The sequence below is a fragment of the Arachis ipaensis genome, chromosome B4 (genome assembly GCF_059453495.1).
Source record: "Arachis ipaensis isolate K30076 ecotype BB chromosome B4, ASM5945349v1, whole genome shotgun sequence".
Taxonomy (NCBI): Eukaryota; Viridiplantae; Streptophyta; class Magnoliopsida; order Fabales; family Fabaceae; genus Arachis; species Arachis ipaensis.
This window is the reverse complement of record NC_142439.1, coordinates 91,943,019-91,967,529: the sequence shown is the minus strand read 5'-3', so window position 1 is coordinate 91,967,529 and position 24,511 is coordinate 91,943,019. Positions and strand designations below refer to the sequence as shown.

At 40.1% G+C, this 24,511-nt stretch overlaps 1 protein-coding gene across 1 annotated transcript; it reads left to right on the top strand.

The window, feature by feature from the left end:
• Nucleotides 1-220: 220 nt before the first annotated feature.
• Nucleotides 221-2,058, top strand: LOC148568362 (uncharacterized). Its single transcript, XM_088484684.1, has 3 exons — nt 221-309; nt 705-766; nt 923-2,058. The coding sequence occupies exons 1-3, from the start codon at nt 221-223 to the stop codon at nt 2,056-2,058; spliced, it is 1,287 nt and encodes a 428-aa protein (XP_088340810.1).
• The last annotated feature ends 22,453 nt before the right edge of the window (nt 2,059-24,511 follow it).

The window sequence follows — 24,511 nt, the reverse complement described above, 5'->3', positions numbered from 1 at the left end:
TTAAGCTGAAACCATTTTGTTTGATGCATTTGCAAGTGCATATTTTCCCATAGCATGCTAATTTGCTGCATTATGTACTGGTTGCTCATTCCTTTTGCTTAAACACCAAACCAACCTTAAACTCATAAATTTTGAAATCTGTTTGGTGCCATTTACAACAGCACATACATTGTTTTTTTGATGAATTGATTAAATGCCTATTCATGTGTCTTTAACATCAATGACCATATACATAGCCACTTGTTCCTTTATGTTTTTGAGCAATGCAATCTGTTCTTCAACCAAGTATTGCTTTGGACAGGAAGTTATGTATATGTGATCATTTCTTATCTTCTCAACATGAATATGCGCATGCTTTCACTATGGCTTTGATTATTGCCTTTTGTGCCAAATTTTGCAAACTCTTCCAATTTCCAAGTCACAATTGCAACACTCAATTTCTTTCAAGTCCATTCACTTGCATTGTTACACCTAAGTCATATATATACTTTAATTGTTGTTCATTCTCTTTTATGTTACTTAGGTCGCTTGATTTTGGGAAAATACACTTCTTTTTGAGCAATTGATTGTTTTATACATGTTTTCCCTTAATTGAGTGTTGTTTACCTTATTGGCTCTTATTTGAATTGTTTAACTGTTTCCTTCTTCTTTCTGTGATTTTTATTTGTTTCTCCTGAGTTGTATTCAATTTTTGTCCTTTTCAGGATAGCTCACAAAGCAAAGGAAAAAGCCAATCCTTTGGCTTATCCTCCTCCTATGCCTCCGAGTACCCAACCGGACACGTTCATTAATGCTGAAGCCTAAGAACAATACAAAAAACTAGAAAAGCGAGCCTTTCACTACAAGAGAAAGCTGAACTTATCCGAGAAATATGCGGATCATATTCTTAATAGATTAAACTTTTACCATTGGAAATTCATAGAATTCGATCCGGTGGAAGTCAATAAACACCAGGTCAGGGAATTCTACGAAAATCTCCAAAAGAGGCATGCCCCAACTATTTTCCTGAGGGGTTTCACACTGGACACCTCTGATACTGCTTTAGAGGCCCTCTTAGATATGCCGCATATTCCTCCGGCTCGGGGTGCTTATCCTCAGATAGTGAAGGAATTGACCACGGGCAAGCTTTCTTTGGATGTAGTTCTGAAAAAGATTGACCTGCCTGAGGCCAGATGGGAGTACAACAGAGGGGAGAATTCAGTTCCATTGAGCATTACGCGCACTGACCTAAATCTTGAGGCAAGGATCTGGCAGCAAATCATTACCGACTACATTCTACCAAGCACGCATGCCACGCACATTAAAGTCCGTGTGGCGGTCTTGCTTTGGTCTATTCTGGAAGGGAAGAGGATCTCTGTTCTTCCCCTTATCAGATATTCGATGTGGAAGGTAAACCAACAGCAGAAATACAACATTCCCTTCCCATTGATGATCACCAGATTACCCGCTTTATCTGGAGTGGAAAGACGCCTGACAGACCGGACGTCTGTCTTCATCAGCAAGCAACCATTCCCTCCATACGGTGACTGTGAGGGACTGCCACAGAAGAAGAGGAAGACCACTGAGCCACCATCAGCAGTAGAAACCTCAGCACCTCCTACAGCTCCCGCACCCACACCCCGACTACAGACACCTTATGAGCTGGGTCGTGAAATCATTCAGCTCCTCTACCATTTCGAGTGCTACAATGCTTGCCGCTTCCAGTGGATAGTGGTGAATTTCGAGGGTAGAGACCCTAGGTCACCTCCTCCAGATACACCAGAGCCTAAGGCCGAGACAGAGGAGCCGGCACCGGAGGAGCCAGCAGCTGAAGCTGGCCAGGCAGTTGAGCCCCCTGAGCAGAGACCAGCGAAGCCCACAGCCGAGGAGGCAATAGTTCAGCAAGTTGAGGAACCGGCAGCTGGAGCCAAGCAGATAATAGAGATGGCAACAGAGCCAGCTGACCAGGCAGTTGAGGAGCTAGCAGCTGAGACCACCACAGAGACATCCCGAGCCATCATTATTTATCAGCGTCACCACCACCCACCACCATCTTACGGTGGAGCTACTCAGTGTTGACCCCCTCCCTGTTTGATTCTTTTGAGCACAGAGGACCGTGCACAATTTAAGTGTAGGGGAGGATCTACGATATTTTGGGTGTAAACATTCTCCCCTAAACACTCTTATTTAGTTTATTTTGAGTCTTTGTTATGCATTTTGTGGATATTTAGATACTTTGCCTTATGCTACATACTAGTATTTTGATCATTTGTCTTATTTGTGTATATATATATATATATATATATATATATATATATATGTTTTGAGCATGTTTTGCTTGGTATATAGTATAGATATGGATTGTGATTGGATGATGTGAATAGCACATGCCTAGTTCATTTTTTATCCTAAATTGTTCATGTTACTTTTTGCTTGTTGAAAATTAGGAAAAGAACTAGGAAATTTCGAAAAATTTGCATCCAGCACAACATGCATGCATGTAGGAAATAATTTTGGTGAAAAACAACAAGGATTTCCAAGAAATTTGTTATAGGACATTCTATTGAATTGATTTGAAAACTGTTTTCAAGCTTGCTTGAATGATTATTTTGGAACATAGAAGACTAAAGGACAAATACCTTATGAATTTTTGGGCTATAATGAGTGGTTACACATTTTAACTACTAATTTTGTTCATTGAGTGCTATATCTCTTCTATGATTGTAATCTTAGTTTTGCTTAGTTCTTTATATCCAATGGTTGATGTTTTGAATTTCATTGAGCATGATTGAGGCCATCTTTGGTTAAAAGCTTACTTTACCCATATAGGCTACCCTTTGCATCTACCATTGTTAACCCCTTTTGAGCTTTATCTACCCCATTGTTATTGATATTAGCGTATCATAATCTTAAGCAAAAATCCATGATTTACCATGGATTGTATCCTTGATTAGCTTATGTTGAAGGAGTGTGTTTCATTTAAGTGTGGGGAAATTTTGGGAAACATTGGTAGTATATGAAATTGTGCATTTTTGGGTATTCATGAAAATCTTGGAAAATGGGAACAATCATGTATGAGCTACTAAAACCATATGCATTTTACTTTAAAAAAAAGGCATCATGAAAAGGGGATGCAAGTTACCTTTAAGTGAAGAGAAATGAATAAGAAATGCATATGTGATGTGAATGATAAATCATACATGAGTGGTTGTGAAAAAGAGATGATGGAAGGTTAGGATTGCATTTTTTTTTATTTGGTTGATATAGGTTGAGTTGGATACTTAAACTAATCAAGGATTTCAATCATTTTAGTCCACTTGGCCATATCTATCCCACCTTTACCTTAACCCCATTACAACCATATGAAGTCTTCGTGATAATTGCATTCATACATCACTTGTTTGTTGATTGTTATATGAAAAGCAAATCCTTGAAAGCATAATTAGGAGGAGAATTGAGTGATTAAACCCTTAGACACCGAGTGATTATAATGTATACACACCTAGTGAGGTTCAATTACTCAACTCTATGTTTCCATGCCTCTTATCATGTATTCTGGCAAGTTGCTTCATTTTGATGAGTTGAATCAATTCTTTAGATTTTGGTTGCAATGGATTATTTCTTTGTTTAGCCCTATTTGTCTATACTTGCTTGGGAATTTAATTGTTTGCTTTCACCAACTTCATAGGAAACTATAGATAGATATATAGGTATGAATAGTATATAAATACTTACATGCATATAGGTAATTGCATTTACTAAGTTGACTACCCCCTTTTAATCGTTCTCCTTGTTGATTTAGCATGAGGACATGCTATTGTTTAAGTGTGGGGGAATTGAAGAGTCCATATTCGATGATATATTTTAACTCAATTAGGATGGATTCTAGCAAATGAACTCACACTTAAGCACCAAAATAGCATACTTTTGTGTTTTGTCCCCAATTTTGTGCTTGAAATGAGCAATTTAATTGCACTTTTATTCCATTTGATGCCATGACATGTTCGTTGAATGATTTTAGGCCTTAGAGGCAAGAATGAATAGCCAAAAGTGGAAGAAAGCATGTACAAGGGAGGAAAACATGAAGAAAGCAAGGAAAAGCACACACAGTGAACTGTGCGTGCGCACAAGTAAGCGTGCGTGCGCACAAGTACCTGTGCGTATGCACAGGAGAACTTTCAGCCAAGTGTGTGTACGCACACATCTGTGCATATGCACAGGACTCTGCATGTGATTTTATTAATGAAATATATGCTGCGTGAATTTTGGAGGCTTTTGGCACATTTTGGAAGGCTTGAAGGTTGAATTGAAGTGCTATATGAAGGGGATATCCACACATATCAACACATTATCTTACATTAGAGTAGAGAGCTCACTTAGATAGTTTTAGAGAGTAATTAGGAGTAGGAGTAGGAGTAGTGTAGCATTGCTCTCTTAGGGTTTCATTTTCATTTCCAGTGTAGCATTTTATAGCAAGCTTTAATTTTGGATTTTGCTTCTTTAATTGTAAGTACTCTCAATTTCCTCTTTAATTACATTGTCTTTATTTTCATTTTCCTATGGTTCAAGTTACTTTGTTTATATTGCAATTTTGTGTTTCTTGAAGTTTGATCAATGAATTTTATGTTTCATGCTTCTTTTCTGCTTGATTGCTTGTCATATTTGGTTTTGTTGGTAGTTGGTTATAGTTTTTCATTTTACTTTGAAATTTTCCAGGTTTTACTTTTATGCACACAAGGTGTTTGTAAAAATGCCAACTCTAGATTTTGAGTAGATTTTCCTACCATGGCTTGTGGTTTGAGTTCCTAGGATACTAGAGTCATAATGTCCAACATTTAGTGGTAATTATTGGGTAGTTAGTTGACTCTTGTTTCCATTGATGCTAGCCTTTTATCAACTAGTTTTGTAAGTTGGTTAGGACCTATGAATTAAGGTCAATTATGCTTGCTTGATTTACTCCTCGATGTTTGGGGTTAACTAGGCAAGATCGATGCATCATAATTACCATCGTTGTGGTTATGATGATGATAGGATTCCTTGGATCCTCTTATTCCCAAGTCAAGGCTCTTTATTGCATTTATAGCATTTTTACTAGTTTTGATCTCATCTTCTCTTTACTTGTATTGATCCCCAATTTTGATAATTACTTAGTTCTTTTATTTTTTAGTTCTTTTAATATTTTGTTCTTTAATTACAAAACCCCTTTTTGTCCTCTCTACAACCGAAAGCGTAACATTCCAATTGCATCCTAGGGAAGAACGAGCCGAGGTTGAATTACTCTTGATCTCGGTTATTATAATTTGAATTTAAAACATTTGATAAAGAGAATTCATTGTTGATTAATTCCAAACTATGCAAGAATTCTCTTTGTATCATTGAACAAACAGAACTCGAAAGTCGCATCACACTCGAAACGTTAAAGCATAGATGGGATAGATAATAGCGCATGGAAAGGATAATATACCATGAATATAGAGTTCCAAAAGGATACATATTGGAAGCTCCAGACTTGACCTATGAAGCAAAGGCCACCCAGTGTATGCAACCTAAAATCTTACTCAAAGACATAATATAAATCTTGTTTCTCCAAGTGAACATCTAGGAGGGTCAAAATACAAATTTATACAAAGTACATAACATATGTACATATTTATAAACTAGAAATACAATAAAAATTCCATAAAATGTTGATCTTCACTTCCAGAGAGTTTCTAGCACGCTTAGTGAGGTGCCTCATGTCCTGCATCTGAAAAATAACAAAATATGTATGGAATGAGAACCGGAAATTCTCAGTATGGTAAAGGTGCCCATATAGATAATACATATAGTTGATGAGTGATTTTATGCCGGTGTAGAATTTATCAATAAAATCCAATCGTGATTATAGTCTAAACCGACACAGAATTCCACATCAAACAAAGAAATTGTGTCACCATAATCTAAATTCAATAACCGAGAGTATTAGTCCCGAATCGTTCTCCGTAGGAGTTCTCCAATATGCACATTATTGGTTAGAAGTTGTATTGGTGTTTTGGAGTTTAATGCAAGAAAGGAACACGCTAATAGTGTGAATGAAAATCAAGCTATATAAAAGCCTTGGCTAGGGTAAGAGTTGGACTTCCTATCATCATAATCTCCATCAATTGTGACCACAATTAGTTATTGCTTCACTTAGTTAACCTCTAGTGTGAAGGAAAGTCAAGTGAGAGTAATAAATTTGGATTCACAAGTCCTAGTCTAACCCTAGGGAAGTCTAGCTTTAGTGACATGTAAATCAATTAGCAATCTCCAATTGATAATCAACAAAAGACACTGATGATTCAAGTGTCTCCAATACCTTAACCCCCAAGCCAAGAATGAAAAGTCTACTCCATAGCTAAAGTTGACATTTTCTTAAACACTTGGAGAGCAAGGATGAGAGACATTGTAAAATTGAGAATAAACTTGCAATTAAAGATATCTACTATAAGAGATTAATAACAATCAAACAATTGACAAGTAGGAACATGAATTACCTCAATGCATTAGTGAAAATAGAAGTAACAACACCCAAAAGCTAAGATCCACAAGTAACTTGAACAACAAGAACTAAATTGAGAGTAGGAGAATTTAGATCTACAACTTGAAACAATGTAGAAGTGAACTGACAATAGATCTCACCAATGGATCCAAGAGAATTCCAAATTGAGAAGAAAAACCCTAGAGAAAAGCTAGAGTTTCTCTCTCTACAAAATGTAACTTCCAAAACTAACTAGAAAATATCTAAAAATGAGTGAATCAATTAGAGTCCCTTCATCCCTTGGTCTTCTTATGGGTTTTGGCACCAGAATTAGTTCCAATTGGGCCCCACAGCTCCTGTGAAATCGCTCAGCACGTTTTCACTAAAAAAATCACGTGCTAGCACCTACGCGTTCGCGTACAGCACGCCTGCGTGTCCCTGGGCTTTTACAATCCACGCGCATGCGCAAAGCACACGTGCGCGTCCATGAGGTTCTGGCCCAGCCATGCGAATGCGCCAGCTTCTATCTTGGCTTCTTCCCGCCAATCCTGGTAGCGCGCATCCACGCGTACGCGTCGCTGCTTAAACTCCAAAGCTCCAATTTCCATGCTCCTTCCATTCATGCATGCTTCCTTCCTCTCTTCTAGGCCATCCTTGCCCTAAAAACTCTGAAATCACTTAACGCACAGATCATGGTATTGAATGGTAATAGGAGAGGATTCAAATATGGCATATTTAGTGTGAAAGAGGCATGTTTTCATCCATGAAGCAAAATTGGAAAGGAAACACAAAACCACGCGTTTTCTATGAATAAGTGTGAAAGAATATTGATAAAATTCTCAAAATCCAAACAAGATAAACCCTAAAAATGGGGTTTATTAACCTCCTTACACTTAGACTAAGCATGTCTTCATGCTTAAAAGAAAGCCAAAGATAAAAGAATCACAAGAGAGTGTGATTTATGAGGTGCAAGCTACTTATAAGAATGCAACTAGAATGAATGCTACTATCTACTTGGTCAAAAGCAAATCAATCTTCCAAGAATATATATAAGCACGTAGGACAAAATGATAAACAATATATAAACTCTACCAATTCCAATCATCAAAGTGAAGTGCGCATAGCTTGCATGAAGAACGCTCGCGAGAGCCAGAAACAAGGAATTGAGCCTCGAACCCTCACCGGAAGTGTTTACACTCTATTCGCTCGGTGTATAGGGTTGACCACTCAATTCTCCTCTATTTCATGCTTTCCAAAATTTGTTCTTTCTCTAACAATCAACAATTATTCTATGCACGCATACATGCATCATGAGGTCTTTTCTTAGGTTGTAATGGGGCTAGTGTCAAGGTAGGGTTATATATATGGCTAAGTGGACTAGGATTTGAATCTTTGATTAACCTAAGCATCCCACCTAACCTACATACAACCTATACAATTAAGTACTATCCTAACTACCCATTCCTCACTTTTTCCACATACTCATGCATTCTCCTTTTGGTCATTACACATATGCATTGATTGTTATTGAATCTTACTTTGGGGCATTTTGTCCCCTTTTTCTTTCTTTCTTTCTCCTTTCTATATGTTTTTTTCTTTTCATTCTTCATTTTTCTTTTCTTTTTGTTTTTCTCTTTCTCTTTTTTTTTTCTTTTTGACGTACTTATATACAAAAGTACCAATGCATATGGTTTACATATTCAATAGATACATGAGTATATACCCACTTCCGAATATTTTCCATAAAAACAAAAACATGCTCTTGCCTCAACCAATGTCCCCCGTTTCCCACACTTGAATGACACACACACACTAGTCTAAGCTAATCAAAGATTCAAATAAGGAAATTTATGGTTTTCCACTTTAGGCTTGTAATGTGCTAAAATTAAGAACAAGTGGGTTAAGCGTATGCTCAAATTTGGCTAACAAAGGTTGTTGTAAGGTAAGACTATTTGGGTAAGTGGCTAAGTGAAACGATGACCTCAATCACATACATACATTCATACATACAATAATGGACATATAGAGTCAAGCAAATCAAGGATTACAATCATAGAAGGAGAACAATGCACACAAGAAGGAAAATAAGTGGTTATAAGATGTAACCACGCAATTGGCTCAAGTCTCACTTGCTTGTGTTCTCAACTCTAAAACCATGTTCTAAAATACCTTCCTCAAGCAAGTTTAGTAACAAAAATTTCCAAATTGGTAGGGTTGCTGAAAAATTATAATTTCTTGGGAAGGGAATCATTACACTAACCAAGTAGGCCTAACAAGAAATAACTATCATGCAAAAGGTGTTCAAAAACAAAACCTAACCATGCAATCTATCCTAATTATCTAAAGAAAATCAAGGTTTATTTGGGTGTTACCTACAGAGACCGGTCGAACGACCTCCCCACACTTAAGAATTTGCATCGTCCTCGGTGCTATTGGTGAGACGCAAGGGGCGATCGGTCTTGGAGCTTCCATTATGCCTTCCATGAATGCTATCTTCACTCAAGTTCGAGTTGGAAGTGAAAATCTCTGGTTCCTCCATAGGTGGGGCCACACAACTCAAAAGCTTCTTTATATAAGCAGATCGGCGTTGGTTCCGCCGTTCATATCGGTCCATCTTCTTATGGAGCTCCTCAAGGAGTTGGTAGGATGATCTAGGTGGTGCGGATGAAGTGGTGGGAATGCCCACGGGGATAACTATGTCAAGGTTTTCGGTGTCCGCCGGAGACTTGAGATATTTTCCGGTTGGGACGACATCGCCATCCACTGAAATTTGTGCCTTCCGATCCTTAGTCTCCCGAGGGACACCAGCAGCAGCAACTAACTCAGTCACCAAAGTGGGGAAGGGTAGGTTTCCTCTAGCATGGACATGACCCATGGCTTGTCGGATGAGAAGAAGGACATTGACCGGTTTCTCTGTAAGTATGCACCAAACCAATAGGGCTAGCTCCGCGATGAGAGATGACCCATGGGTGCTTGGAAGCACATAATGAGATAAGATTTGGGCCCATGCTTGAGCCTCCACAGTGATAAAATGTGCGTCAATGCCGTTGGGCCGGGGTCTCATTCTCCCTTGGATCCAAAATGCTCCCGGTTCGGCAATTACCCAGAGAACGGCATCCCAATTGAAATCAAAACCAAATTCACAACGCTGCTTCAAGACCTCTTGGTAGGCGTCTATCCCATCCGCCAATGGTCCGGTCTTAAGTATTCCTTGAATAGCTTCCTCCGAGACGGGGACATGCTTCCAGCGCACAAATACGGATGTGAGAGAAAGAGCAGTAGTTGGAGTAAAACTCCACCACCCATGAGAGGCTGGCTTCCTGTGGTCTTCTCATGAGAAATCCTCACTGTCGCCGCTCGATGCGGGGTATCACAAACTGAACAACGTGAGCCGGAGGGGCGAGAAGAGGTTCAGGGTGATAGTTCCTTTCAATCACAAAGGGGATCATGAGCTCACAATAACGGTTGGGAAACCTAGTAGAATCCCTCGCAGGGTTTTCCTTCTCTTGTTCATCAATCTTAATGATGCTCCTCGCCTTCTTGAGGAGGGGCTTAGCCTTTAGTGCCAGGTGTGCCTTAGTGATGGATCTTTGAGGCGCCTTCTTGGTGGGCGGCTTCTTTGGTGCCTTTCCCTTATCCTTTACGATGACCATCCTGAAAAGGGGGGAAAGAGTGATAAACCCCAATTTTCTGGTTTATCTTATGCTTATTTTAGGAGATTTTATCACTTTTTTTCACATTTATTCAATGAAATAGCATGGTTTTGCAATTCTCCGTTAAATTATGCTTAAGTGTAAAAATATGCTTTTTAGGCCCTTAAATTGGTGATTTTAATTCACTTTAACTCCATTCGATACCTTGATATGTTTGTTGAGTGATTTCAGGTTCATAAGGCAAGTATTGGATGGAAGGAATGAAGAGAAAAGCATACAAAGTGGAGAATGCATGAGGAAACAAGGATTTGGAGTACATCAACCCACGCGCACGCGTAGCAGACGCGCGCGCGTGGAAGTGAAGTTGCATGGCGACGCGTACGCGCACATGATGCGTACGCGTGGATAGGACAATTGCCAAGCGACACGCACGCGTGACCCACGCGTACGCGTTGATGCTCGCACGTGACTCATTTAAAGGCAAAACGCTGGGGCGATTTTTGAGCTGCCCAGGCCCAAATCCAACTTGTTTTTTAGGGTATTTGATGCAGAATTGAAGATTGAGCAAAGGAAGGAGCACTTAGTTAGTCATGATGAGCCTTTAGTTAGTTTTCTAGAGAGAGAAGTTCCCTCTTCTCTCTAGAATTAGGTTAGGATTAGGTTAATTTCTCTTGGATCTAGATTTGATTGCTTGATTTCACCTTGTTTCTTTTATAATTTCTTGTTCCTACATCTTGATTCTCTTGGTTGTAGTGTTAATTTCCCTTTTTTTATGCTCTCTTTTATGTTGATGAACCATTGTTGGATCTTAATTTCTTCTAATACAAATTTATGTTTCCATGTCTCTTTTATGTTTATCTTCCTTGCTATTGTTGATTTCTTGCTCATGATGGTTATGAATCTTGTTAATTCTTGCATTTTGAGATGTTTACTTTTATTGCACTCTAGGTGTTTGATAGAATATTTTCTCTAGTTTTTTAAGTAGCTTCTTTTACTCTTGGCCTAGGCTAAGAAAATTGATTGATCTTGAGTCATTGGGTCTTATTGAATTGGTGATTTGAAAACCCTTAGTGGTCAATTTAATAACCATTGACTCTAGCCTACTACTAAGTTAATTAGTAGCTAGGTTAGGACCTATGGATTGATGTTGATCAAGCCATTTGACGTACTCCAAGCCTAGGAGTAGATATTACGTACTTAAAGCTTTAGTGAGTAGACCTAATGAGCTCGGTTCCTCATAATTGTCAATACATGATTTGTAGATAAGGATGGTGATCTCAATTGCCTATGACTAGCCAAGAGTTCTTTACCTTGCCTTTCTTTAGTTTCTTGATTTAATTTTCTTGTCATTTATTCCTTACCCTTTTATAAACCAAACTCCTTGTTCCTTCATAGCCAATAATTGACCACTTCATTGCAATTCCTTGTGAGATGACCTGAGGTTTAAATACTTCGGTTAATTTTCATTGGGATTTGTACTCGTGACAAAACTAAATTAAATTTAATGCGAGAGTTGGTTGTTGGTTTGGAGCTATGCTTACAACGAAGTAGTTCTTTTCTATAAGAAGAAAATCTAGACCGATAATAATTCTCGTCTATCAAATTTATGGCGCCGTTGCCGGGGATTTGCAATGGTTCTATGTTATTGGCTATTGTATATATTGTGAATAGCTTGATTTTTGGTTTGTTTGTTGGTTTTTGCTAGTTGTAGGAGTTTATCTTCTTTATCTCTTGTTAGCTTTTGTTTTTATTTTCTCTTTCACTATGAATTCTCACCCCTTTGGCTATGAGTTTGGTTCAAACTATGTTGTAGGAAATGGAAGCTTTAATGAGGATGTGCATCAAGGATTTGGAAATCAAAGGAGGGAGGAGCTCCAACCTTATGGACAACCTTCTTGCAACAACCTCCTTCCGAACCAAGTTTGATAAGAGTGCTTGGGGATATGACTACTCTCCTCACGGAGATGCGCAAGGAACAAAAGGCATTTTATTCCATCTGAGCCATTCAAGCGCCACCCCAACATGACTACTCTTCGGATTCTTATGGGTATACTCCTAATCCTAATGCATCCCAACCTAATGTATGTGATGACCCCTATTGTGATTGTCAACCACAACCACCACATACCTATGATCCCCCTCCTCAATATAGCCCTCCACTAAACTCACAAGCCTCGTACCACTATTCACCTCCATATGATCTTAACTCATATCCACCATACCAACCACCATATGAACCATATCTAGAGCCACCACCATTCCAAAACCAATACCCCCAAGAACCAGAAATTCCATATACACCACCTCAAGACTCTCACCAATATGGACCACCTTCCAACTACAATACCTTTCCCTCAAACAATGAACCCTCTCTTCCACCACTGCCCCCAGATGAAGCCCTCACGCAAGAACTAAGAGATCTTGAATCTCACATCCTCAGGCAACAAGAGGGGACAGAAAAGGAGTTTAAGGAGATAGAAGCCAAGGTAGCTATCATGGTAGAAGCCGTGAGTCACATAACCTCCCACCTAAGCTCATGCATCCCAAGTACTCCCATCGATGAATGTGGAGGAAGTAGAGATTATTGAACAAAAGGAAGTAGTGGTTGGGTACTTAGGATATGTTGAGTACATAGAGGAATCTCAAGTTGAAGAGCCTTCTTTCACGGAGTTAGGAAGGGATGTTAAGGAATTGGATTGAGAGTTGAGGGATATTGATCAAGAAGTGGATTTTATCATTAGTGATTTTTTGTCCACATTGATCAATCCCCTTGATGATCTTGTTGATCTTTCTTCCATTGGATTAGAAAGCAATGTTGAGGAAGATATACAACCTCCAAGGCATATTGTGAGTGAAGAATTGGAAGAAGTGTTCCAAGCAACAAGCCCTCCTATATACGATGATTCCGCATCAACATATGATCCTTTTGAGCTTGATGAGTCCTTCCACGTTATGCTTGGAATTGATGTTGAGGTAGACTTCACTAAACCTCCTATTTATGATCTGAGTGATGGGAAAGAGATAGAAGAAGTTGGTGAGCAAGGAATTGAACTTAAAGAAGCTTGCAAAGAGGTGGAAGTTGCAATGGAAGACCACAAGGGAATGGATCTCGCATTGGCTAACTGTGGGGAGGTCCACCTCCCTAAACCACCAACATCCAACACAACATTCAAGTGGGTAAAATTCCTATCCCTAAGCTTTACTTTCTCACTTGAATATGGTTTGCTTGAAAATGATGGTCAAGTTAGGGCTCTTTGTGGGTTCAAGAGTAGGAGAGAGATGGTTAGTGGTTGGAAACATCATTCTAGGTTCACTATGGTTGCATGTTCAAAGTTTGATTGCAAGGTTGGATGTGGAGCTAGATTTTATGGGTTTAGGAAGTTGTTTGGAGGCTTCTTTGAGAATTCCAAGGCTAAACCACCTAAATGGAATTGTCTTGATCAACTTGAAGATGGGTGTGAAAATAAGATATGGAATCCCGAATCGCGACATGAAGACCAATTTTGGGAGCTCATATATTGGGAAGAACTTCCCCCAAGCTTGGTGAAGATGGTTAGAAGTTCTGACAACCAATTGGAGAGCAAGCATTCTTGGAGGTTTAAGGATGAATACAAGCGTAAGCCACCTTGACTATGAGCCTCCCATATGTCCAACTTAAGGACTTAAACTAAAAGTGCTTGATGGGAGATACCCCACCATGGTAAACTCTTTCCATTCTCTTGTAGATATACTGAATGAATGAATTGAGTCAGCATTGTAGGTAGCTTCTTTACTCTTTAGTATATTTTGTCTTGCTTGCTAGGTTGTTTATACATTTTATGCATTAGATAAGGATGGTTCCTTGAATTTGAGTTTTTGCTTGGATTGCAAGTTTTCTCAAAATGTTTGAAAAATCCTCAAAAATTCAAAAATATGGTTAATTTTGCATTTTGGCTGGTTTTTTAGTCATAGAGAAGGATAGGAGAGTTTAAAGTTGTTTGTAGTGTTGAAAAAAAAGAGTAGGGACGCGTGTGCACGCTGTACGCGCACGTGTCGATGTGTTGGTGCAACCCCAATAGATGGACCTGAGAGTTGCGCGTACACCACGCGTGCAATGCGCTTCTTGCATAAGTTCCATCCCACGCGGACGCGTACATCACGCGTACGCGTCGGCGCACAACTCCACTTCCACACTTAAGGGCACCTGCCGCTTGCGCATCCATCACTTTTTTGCCCACCCACACGGACGCGTCAAGGACGCGCACGCGTGGATTCAAAAACTATAACCCATCCACGTAAGGAACCCTAGCGCATTCGCGTACTTCTTCATCTTCCCTCTTCTTCAACGTCTCTTCTCCTTCTCACTTCTTCCTCTACAACCGCCAACGACCACCCCTGTCCGGCGACCTCGCTCTGCCGCCGCCCCATCTTCTTCCCTTCCCTCCTTCTTTCTTTCTCCTTCTCTTTCTCACTCTCACAGTTCACTGCCACTCTCACCACTTCCCTCCCTCTGCTCTCCGTCAGCGCCACCGCGGCCAGTCATTGCCGCTGGCGAGCATTCAAACCACCATTACCACTCACACCTCTCTTCCTTTTTTTCCCCTCTGTCTCCTCGTGACTTCACCACTTCTCCGCCCAGAATCCACGCCTTTGCCCCTGTTCTGTTTTTTCTGTTCGGTGCCCCTGCCTCACCACCCTCTGCTCCGCCACCGCGTCGCTGCCTTCCCTGGGCGGCACCACTTCGGCTCTCTTCCATTACCCCCCTTCAATTTCCAATTCTGCTTCCCTTTCAGGTTACCCTGCCTTCTGTTCTATCTTTACTTTCTTTTGTTAATTCTATTTATTAATTTTTGTTATATTACTATTTAAGTCTATTTGTTAGGATAGATAGAAATGTATGCTATTAGGTAGTTAGGTTGTGGTTAGAGGATTCTAGGCCTGATAAGTACTCCGTTCTTGTTTACTTTTTGAACGTTGCATGCCTTGCTGAATGATGGATGGTTACTGTAGTGATTTCTGTTTTACATGCTATAACCTACTACTGCTTTGCTGAGATTCAATTGTATGATTGTGTTTGATGCTGCCTGAATGTATGTAATCCATGCTCTTACCATGCTTGTTGCACTTTGTGGATTCATATGCATGCATTTTGCTGATAACTGCTATCCGGGAACATCCAATTTACTGCCGAAATGCTGCCCGAATTTTTGAAAATTATTTTGTTCTTCAACTTGCAACCTAAGAATTGAACTTGACACTTTTTGAATTGAGTTCTACTTCATTTCCACCAAGTTCAATTCCTAGGTTACTATGGTTGGCATTACCGTGCTTATCTTGTCTCCCGTGATATGCATTGGAATGGTAAGTTCAAAGAGTTATTTGTCGGATTTCTGTGACAAATAATGCCTTGCCTAACTCATCTATGTGAACCGTCATGTGCTTTCACTATTCAAGTTAAGTCAAATGCCTTTTAACTCATTCTAAGTTTGCCCGTCTGACATTAACCTGAATTTTCTTGAATATGGTTCATTCATTTGCAATAATTGGCATATCCTACTAGTGTAACCCTCTTCTGATTCGAATAGGTTCTCAACTTGGTTTTGGTTACACTAGTGCATGTTTCACTCTTTCAATACCAATTATTGTAAACTTAGTGACCATGACATTGTTGATGACTAGTTTCCATTAGATGCTTTGATGCAATTTCATATTTCATCATCAATGACTGCATCTTCCTCATGAATGTGAGTATGCTTACTTTCCATACTTTGCGCATTTCTTCTAATTGAGCCAACAACTGTCATACCACTAATTTTTGAACTGGTTTTCTAACTTCTAACTTAATTAACCAACTAACTTTTCTTTCTGTTTTCAACTTAACTCCTTTAATCATTCTTTTGGGTATGACGTTTCATAGGCTTAATAAACAAAGCATTGTGCAGTTGTGGCTTAAATTCTTAGTTTGTGGCTTTGTTGGATTTCTGAATTTTGTGTCTTGCATTCCAAGAACTCTTTTCTCTTAACTCACTTCATTCTTGCATTTCAATCCTCTTGTCTTCCGAATATGCCATTCCTTGATTTGTTTTCACCTACGTGTCTTAATCGTTTATATCCTGTAAATCTCTTTTGCAGGATGGCCAATAGAGGAAAAGCCAAGGTCACCTCAAAGAAGAGGAAGAAATCTCAAGCCTTCACTCCTTCTCCCTACTACGACTATGCCAAGAACCCTCTTAATGAGGAGGACAAGGCTAAACAGTAGCTACCGCCTACAGATGCTCACCGGTTCCCCAACCTTTATTGTGAACTCCGGTTCCCTACATATTGGAAGAAAAACCTGAGCATAGAAAAGAAACTGGCTATCCTCACTGATCTGAGACAATCCATTCATGCCCGTATTGAGGGGATGGGCCTGGGCTTTATTATTAGGGAGCTCGGTAGGATAAACTCATCATGGGTAAGAGTTTTACTGCAATTTCTTTCGACACACCCTTGAGTCAGTTTACCTCCGAGGCGGTCAAATATTGGTTACAGAGGCTTCAATTGAGGATGTTCTTCACTGTCTGCCTAAGACCGGCGATACAGATGCTATTGAGCAAGCAGAAGTGGCGATACATTGCATGACCTTTGATTATGATGCTCTGAGGGATGTTATTGCCACCCCGTATGCCCCCTGGGTAATGGATACTAACAACAAAAAATCCAAGGGGGTGCTGTTTACTCATCTTTCGAGGGAGGCTAGGACGTGGCAGTAGATCTTTGCCCACTACGTCATGCCTACCACCCATTTCACAGAGATTTCGGTGGACATGCTTGTCCTGATCGGATGTGTTATGGAGGGGAAGGAGGTATACTTCCCCCGGTTGATCAGGCGATTCATGTGGCGAGCACATGTCCGTGGCATACTACCCTTTCCTACTCTGGTCACTCAGATGGCACAGCTAGCCGGTACCCCATGGTTGAACGAGAAGCCCCCATCCCGGCGTCAGTCTAGAGCCAGAGCAGCAGCAGCCAGACCTTCTTTTTCATCAGCTATAGCAACACCATCAGCACCATCAGCATCCGTTGCACCACCACCAACACCCCAGCCAACGTATCTCTTAGTACAGCATCTGATCCGCTTCATGGAGCGCAGTGAGCGCCGTATCATGCGACGCCTGGACAGAGTGGATTAGAGGAGGAGCCAGCTCAGACAGAGGCACCCTTACACAAACAGGCCGTCCTAGAGGCTCAACAGCCCCCTGAGGAGCCACAACCTCAGACCCAGCAGCCAGATGCGACTGTTGACCCCCATTTCGAGCCTGAGCAGTAGCATCGAGGACGATGCATCATTCTAAGTATGGGGAGGTCATTGTCATCGCCGTCAGTGGGATTACTATTTTGGGTGATGAGGTCGGACATTTATCTTTTATTTTGTGTTATTTCTAGTATTTTGCACTTTATTTTACCACACTTCTTGGATTATTGTATATACTAGTATTTTGCATACTTTTATTTTAGTTGTTATATTATGCACCATAGTTTAGATATACTCTTTAGTGAATTTTTATTTGTAGTTGATAGTGTATATATATTTAGTTGCTTTAGTTAGTGGTTGTGATTTGAAAATTATGGATTATTGGAGCTTGGTTTACCCTTTCTGCATACAAAAATTTAGTTTGATTGAAAAAGGGGATAAACCAAGGAATTTTAAAAATTTCTAAATCACAAAATCGCATTTAGGATAAGTGAAGAACTGAAGATTGACGGTTTAGAATTCAGAATAAATTCCCGTTGCAAGTATAGTTTCTAAACCAAGCAATCATCCTTTCTTACAAACGTTTTGGTTGTCACAAGTAACAAACCCAATAAAATTTATAAACCGAAGTATTCAAACCTCGGATCGTCTTCTCAAGGAATTGCAGGGAGGTGTTCTTATTATTAGTTATGGAAAACAGTGTTTTTGGGTTTTGAAAGGTTTGAACAAGGAAAATGAATTGCAAGAATTAATAAATTAATATCTAATAAAACTCTTGGCAAGTTATGAAAATTTGGAAGTCCTATCCTAGTTATCCTTATGAGAATTGAGTTTAATCCCACTTAGTTAACCTTTACGAAAGCAAGGGAAAGTCAAGTGGACTAATTAGTTAGATCCCCAAGTCCTAGACAACTCCTAAGTAAACACTAGAGTTAGTGGAATTCAATTCAATTAGCAAAAATAACAATTAACAATCACGATAAGTTTGATAACTCAAGAGCCTTCAGTTAATCAATTAAAGCCAAGAATATAAAAAGCTAAATAAGAATCATAAATCTGAAATACCTCAGTTGCATTAATAAGAGAAAAATCAATCTAAACATAAAGAGTTCATAAGCCAATTTGGCAACATAAGTAATTAAAGAAAAGCATTAAAGTATCTGAAAGTAAAAGAGAAATATAAAGTAAAAGGAATATTGAACCTGATGAAGAGTTGAAATCCTAAATCCTTTAAGAGGAATCCTAATCCTAAAACCTAAGAGAGAGGAGAGAACCTCTCTCTCTAAAAACTACATCTAAACTATGAAAAGTGAATAATTGAAGGCATGTTAATGAATGGATGCATTCCCCCACTTTATAACCTCTAATCTGTGCTTTCTGGACTTGGATCTGGGCCAAAAAGGGTTTCAGAAATTGCTGGGAGCATTTTCTGCAGTTGCTGCACGTGGCGTCTGTCACGCGTCTGCGTGGGTCACGCGGTCGTGTCATCTGGGAGTTTTCCTTGTCACGCGTTCGCTTCGGTTACGCGTACGCGTCATTTGCGTTCTGCTCAAGGCACGCATCCGCATCAGTCACGCATTTACGTCGCTGCCTTTTCGCGCTAGGCATGCGGCCGCGTCGTCCATGCGTTCGCGTCGCTGCCAGTTTCTTCAAAAATTCTATTTTGTGCTTTCCTTCCATTTTTGTATGTTTCCTTTCCATCCGTTAAATTATTCCTGCCTTAGGAGATCTGAAAATACTTAACACACAAATTACGGTATCGAATGGTAATAAAAGGTAATTAAAATAAATATTTTTAAAGCATAGGAAACATGTTTTTCACATATATCACATAATAAGGAAGGGAAAGTAAAACCATGCAATTTCACTTGAATAAGTGGGTGAAGGATTGAATAAATCACTTAAATTGAGCACAAAATATATCATTAAATATGGGTTTATCAATAAGCTTAGTCAAAATAATGAAAATTTTCAAGAAATTTTATCTATAAGGCACCCCAATTGATTGAAAAAATTTTTTTTTTAGAACTTGCTTGAGCTACATATTCTGGAACATGATTTTGAGCTAAGAACACAAGCATGTGAGACTTGAGCTTAATTATGTGGTTACATCATACATAACCACTTATTTTCATTCTTGTGTGCATTATTCTCTTTCTATGATTATAATCTTTGATTTGTTTGATTCTTTATATCCATTATTTTGTGTATACATGCAGTTATATGATTGAGGCCATTGTTCAAATAGCTCACTTACCTAAATAGCCTACCTTTTATCTTCCATTGTTAGCCAATTTTGACCCTATGCTTAACCCATTTGTTCTTAATTGTAGCACCTTACAAGCCTAAGTGAAAAATAATAAATGTTTTTAATTTGGATCTTTGATTAGCTTAGGTTAGTGAGAGTGTTTATCATTTGATTTTGGGAGAGTTGGGAACATTAGGTAGAGATAAAAGTATATTTTGTATTTGTGTTGAAAAATCTTGGGAATTGGGTACATACTCATGTATTAATCATGTATAAACCATATGCATTGATGTTCTTGTATATATTTTAGTTTGAAAAAAAATAGAAATAGAAAAAGAAAGAAAAAGAAGTACAATAAAAGGGGACAAAAATGCCCCAAAGTTTAAACTTCAATAAAAGTTAATGCATATGTGTGGTGATCAAAAGAGAATGCATGAGTGTGTGAAAAAGTGAAGAATGGGTAGTTAGGTTTGTTTAGAATTGTATAGGTTGTCATAGGTTAGGTGGGAAGTTTAAGTTAATCAAAGATTCAATTTTCAAGCTCACTTGACCATATGCATCCTTACCTTAACCCTAACCCCATTACAACCTATGGGAAGTCCTCATGATATTTGTATGCATGCATGAAATAATTGTTGATTGTTAGATGAAAAACAAATCTTGGAAAGCATGATTAGGGGAGAATTGAGTGAATCAACCCCATACACTTGAGTGCTTAGAGCGGATACACATCCGATGAGGGTTCGATCGCTCAATTACATGTTTCCACCTATGATCATCTTTTCTTGCAAGTTTGTAAAGTCTTTCAATGATTCAATTCAATTGTGGGTTTGCTTTGACTGCTATTGCTTTAGCCCTTGTACTTGTACATGTATTCTTGGGAATTGATTTGTTTTGACCAAGTAGAAAGATTTCATGTAGATAGATTACATATAGATAGTGTTCATATCCTAGGTCGAGCTGTCCGACCCGGACTAATTACAGACAAAGCGACCGACCTCTTCAGGTCAGGATTCCCGATCTCTTCTTTAAAAGAGTTCGGACAAATTGACATAAGAAGCCCAAGCAGGCCCAAACGAAGGAACACAGCCCAGTCTAAAGGCAGCCAAAGTCTAGAAAGATAAAGGCGGTTCCCTTTAAAGATAAGATGACTTCACTAAAAGATAAGATAAGATAACTAACTTATCTTATCTAAGAAGGTCAGCCACACTACTATAAATACACTAGAGCACCTAGGTATAACTCATACTCTGATTCTACTAAAAACCTGCTTAAAGCCCATGCTAACTTAAGCATCGGAGTCTCTTGCAGGTACCACCACCCTCCGGTGACAAAGGATCAACAGCATCACCAAGTCCAACAAGTCGGACACGTCAAGTCCGGCCACCACCGCAGATCTCGACCGAGATCGACCTACAATTTCAGGTAACCCCTGGAACATTGGCGCCATTACCGGGGATCCTGGAAGTCATTCCATCACCATGGTGGACGACGATGACAATGATCACAACTCTGTTTTAGTGGATAGAATGTGAAATAAAAACACGGATGCCACCTCCAAAGACACACCCCAAAACGGGGAAGATAAACAACCCCCAAACGCAGAAATTCTGGCTGCCCTACAAGCTCAACAGGAACGTCTCAAACAACTCGGAAAAGAAGCCGAACACCAGCGCAAAGCCGAGAGGGACCTCCGGAGAGAAACTAGATGACGCCGAGAGTTAGAAGACAAACTCCTAAAGCTCGAAGCTGACCTCAAAGATAAAACAGTTCAGACCAATTGCGACGACAACTCCCACAGAGATCAAGACCCATTCACCAAAGAAATCATGAAAACTAAAATCCCAAAATACTTCAAAGCTCCCAACATGATTTTATACGACGACACATCGGACCCAAGCCACCATCTCAGCAATTTCAGAAGCCGAATGTACCTCACCAACGCTTCTGATGCCCTTCGATGCAAGGCCTTTCCGACCACCTTAACAAAGACAGCCATAAAGTGGTTCGATAGCTTACCCCCTCAATCCATCACCAGCTTTGACAACCTAGCCAAAAAATTCCTTGCTAGGTTCTCCATCCAGAAGGACAAAGCCAAGCATGCCCCGAGCCTACTAGGAATCAAGCTAGGAGATCAGAAAAGTCTTTGCAACTACATGGAAAGATTCAACAAAACATGTCTGGAAATACAAACTCTGCCCACAGAAGTAGCCATTATGGGGCTCATCAATGGCCTGAAAAGGGGCCTTTTAGTCACTCCATATTAAGAAAGCGTCCAACATCCCTGAACAAAGTGTAAGAATGGACAGAGAAGTATATCAACATAGAGGAGAATTCTCGATTAGGAGGAACTTCAAGATCGGAATTCTTCAACCCCCCTAGAGACAAGGATAAAGAATCCAAGAAAAAAGAAGATCAACCCAGTGAAAGAACCAGAAAATACCACAGTTACACCCTTCTTCAGGTGTCCTTTGTGGATGTTTATCGAGAAATATGCAACACTAAAAAGATCCTGTCACCTCACTCAATTAAAGGCAAGAAAGGAGGGGCAAGTCAGACATAGTACTGCGAATTCCATCGAATTTACGGACATTTTACTAACGAATGCTTCGACTTAAAGAATGTCATAGAAAAATTGGTGAGAGAAGGGCGACTAGACCGATACTTAGTCAACAAAGCAGATGAGCCAAGAAAAAGAAGAAGGGACGAAGAGGTCGGACGGGCTGAACGACCACCTCACACTCCTGAGAGACATATTCATATGATAAATGGAGGATTTGCAGGAGGAGGGATCTCTAAATCATCTCGCAAAAGACATCTTAAAGAGGTATATCATGTTGGAGAAGGAGAGAGGTCATCTGACCTCCCTACTATTACCTTTACCCGAGAAGACGCAGTAGGCGTCATCCCGGGACATGATGATCCCATGGTCATTACTATCATACTGGCCAACGAAAATCTCCATCGAACACTAATAGACCAGGGAAGCTCTGCGGATATCTTGTTTAAATCCTGCTTTGACAAACTCGGCCTACAAGATAAAGAGCTCAGAGCATATCCGAACAGCCTGTTCAGACTGGGAGACACTCCAATCCAACCACTTGGATATATTTCACTACACACAATCTTTGGAAAGGGAACCCGGTTAAGGACACTTAGCATAGACTACATAGTAGTTGACGTGAGCTCAGCTTACAACGCCTTGATAGGTCGGACAACACTAAACCAGCTTGCCGCAGTAGTCTCGACTCCACATTTATGCATGAAGTTCCCAATTCCAGAAAGGATCGCCACGATAAAAGGAGACCAGAAAATTGTGCGACACTGTTACAACGAAATTCTGAACCTTAGAGGTAAAGGAGAAGAGATCAACACTATCGAGCTTGCGGGAGTCCGAGGACGTGAGACTGAAGAGGTCTAAATCGGCGATGTCCTGGATAAAACAACAAATGTCGGGACAACCTTAAAGGGAGACTTAAAGAAATCTTTGATACAGTTCCTAAAGGATAACACCGACCTCTTTGCATGGAAGACAGCAGACATGCCGAGCATAGATTCCAAACTAATGTGCCACAAGCTAGCGGTGTATCCAGGATCTCGGCCAGTACAGCAGAAGCATAGGAAACTCGGACCAAAAAAATTCCAAGCTGTGGAAAAACAGGTACAAGCCTTGCTGGAGGCAGGGTTCATAAGGGAGGTCAAATACCCACTATGGCTAGCCAACGTAGTCTTGGTAAAAAAGTCAAATGGAAAGTGGCAGATGTGCACTGACTACATCGATCTGAATAAAGCATGCCCAAATGATCCTTACCCACTCCCAAGTATAGATACTCTAGTGGACGCTTCTTTGGGATACAAGTACCTCTCCTTCATAGACGCCTATTCAGGATACAATCAAATCCCGATGTATCCACCCGACCAAGAAAAGACTTCGTTCATAACCCCAAAAGCAAATTACTGTTATATCGTCATGCCATCTGGACTCAAAAATGCAAAAGCTACTTAACAAAGATTGATGAACAAAGTCTTCGCGGACCACATTGGAAAACTGATGGAGGTCTATGTGGACGATATGCTGGTAAAGACACAAAAAGAGGAAACACTGTTGCCCGACCTCACCAAAGTATTCGACACCATCAGAAAGCATGGTATGCGACTCAATCCCGCGAAATGCACTTTTGCGGTAGAAGCTGGCAAATTCCTGGGCTTCATGCTCACGCAAAGAGGAATAGAGGCGAACCCAAATAAGTGTCAGGCTATACTCAACATGAAAAGTCTGACCTGCGTCAAAGAAGTATAGCAGCTCAATGAAAGACTTTCAGCCCTATCCAGGTTTCTGGCTGGGTCAGCCATCAGATCTCTCCCCTTTTACGCCACCTTAAGGAAAGGAAAGAGATTCGAATGGACAATGGAGTGTGAACAAGCCCATTCTTACTCGACCACAAATGGGAGAAGCACTCATATTATACCTCGCAGTGGAAAGTCAGGCAATAGCCTCAACGCTAGTCAGAGAAGACAAAAGTGGGCAATAACCCGTCTACTTCATCAGCAAAGTGTTACAAGGGGCTGAAACGAACTATCAAAAGATAGAAAAATTCTCCTACGCACTCATACTCACTTCTTGACAACTCTGCCCGTACTTTCAAGCGCACACTATTAAAGTTCAGACAAATCAGCCCATAAAAGACATCCTACAGAAAACAGATTTAGCTGGAAGAATCTTGAAGTCGGTGGTCGAGTTGTCTGAATTCGATCTTCAGTATGAAGCTTGGATTGCCATCAAATCACAATATCTAGCCAACTTCATCGCTGAGTACACTGATACCCCAGGAAAACCCACAAAATGGAATCTCTACGTGGACGGTTCTTCAAACAAAACTGGGAGTGGCACGGGTGTGATAATAGAAAGTGATCAGGGG

Excerpts from the sequence above, each read along its gene's own strand:
- LOC148568362 (XM_088484684.1), top strand. The coding sequence starts at position 221 with ATGACCATATACATAGCCACTTGTTCCTTTATGTTTTTGAGCAATGCA. Across the intron at positions 310-704 it reads TGCTTTGGACAGGAAGTTAT|GATAGCTCACAAAGCAAAGG; the intron begins GTATATGTGATC and ends TGTCCTTTTCAG. Across the intron at positions 767-922 it reads TCCTCCTCCTATGCCTCCGA|AATTCGATCCGGTGGAAGTC; the intron begins GTACCCAACCGG and ends GGAAATTCATAG.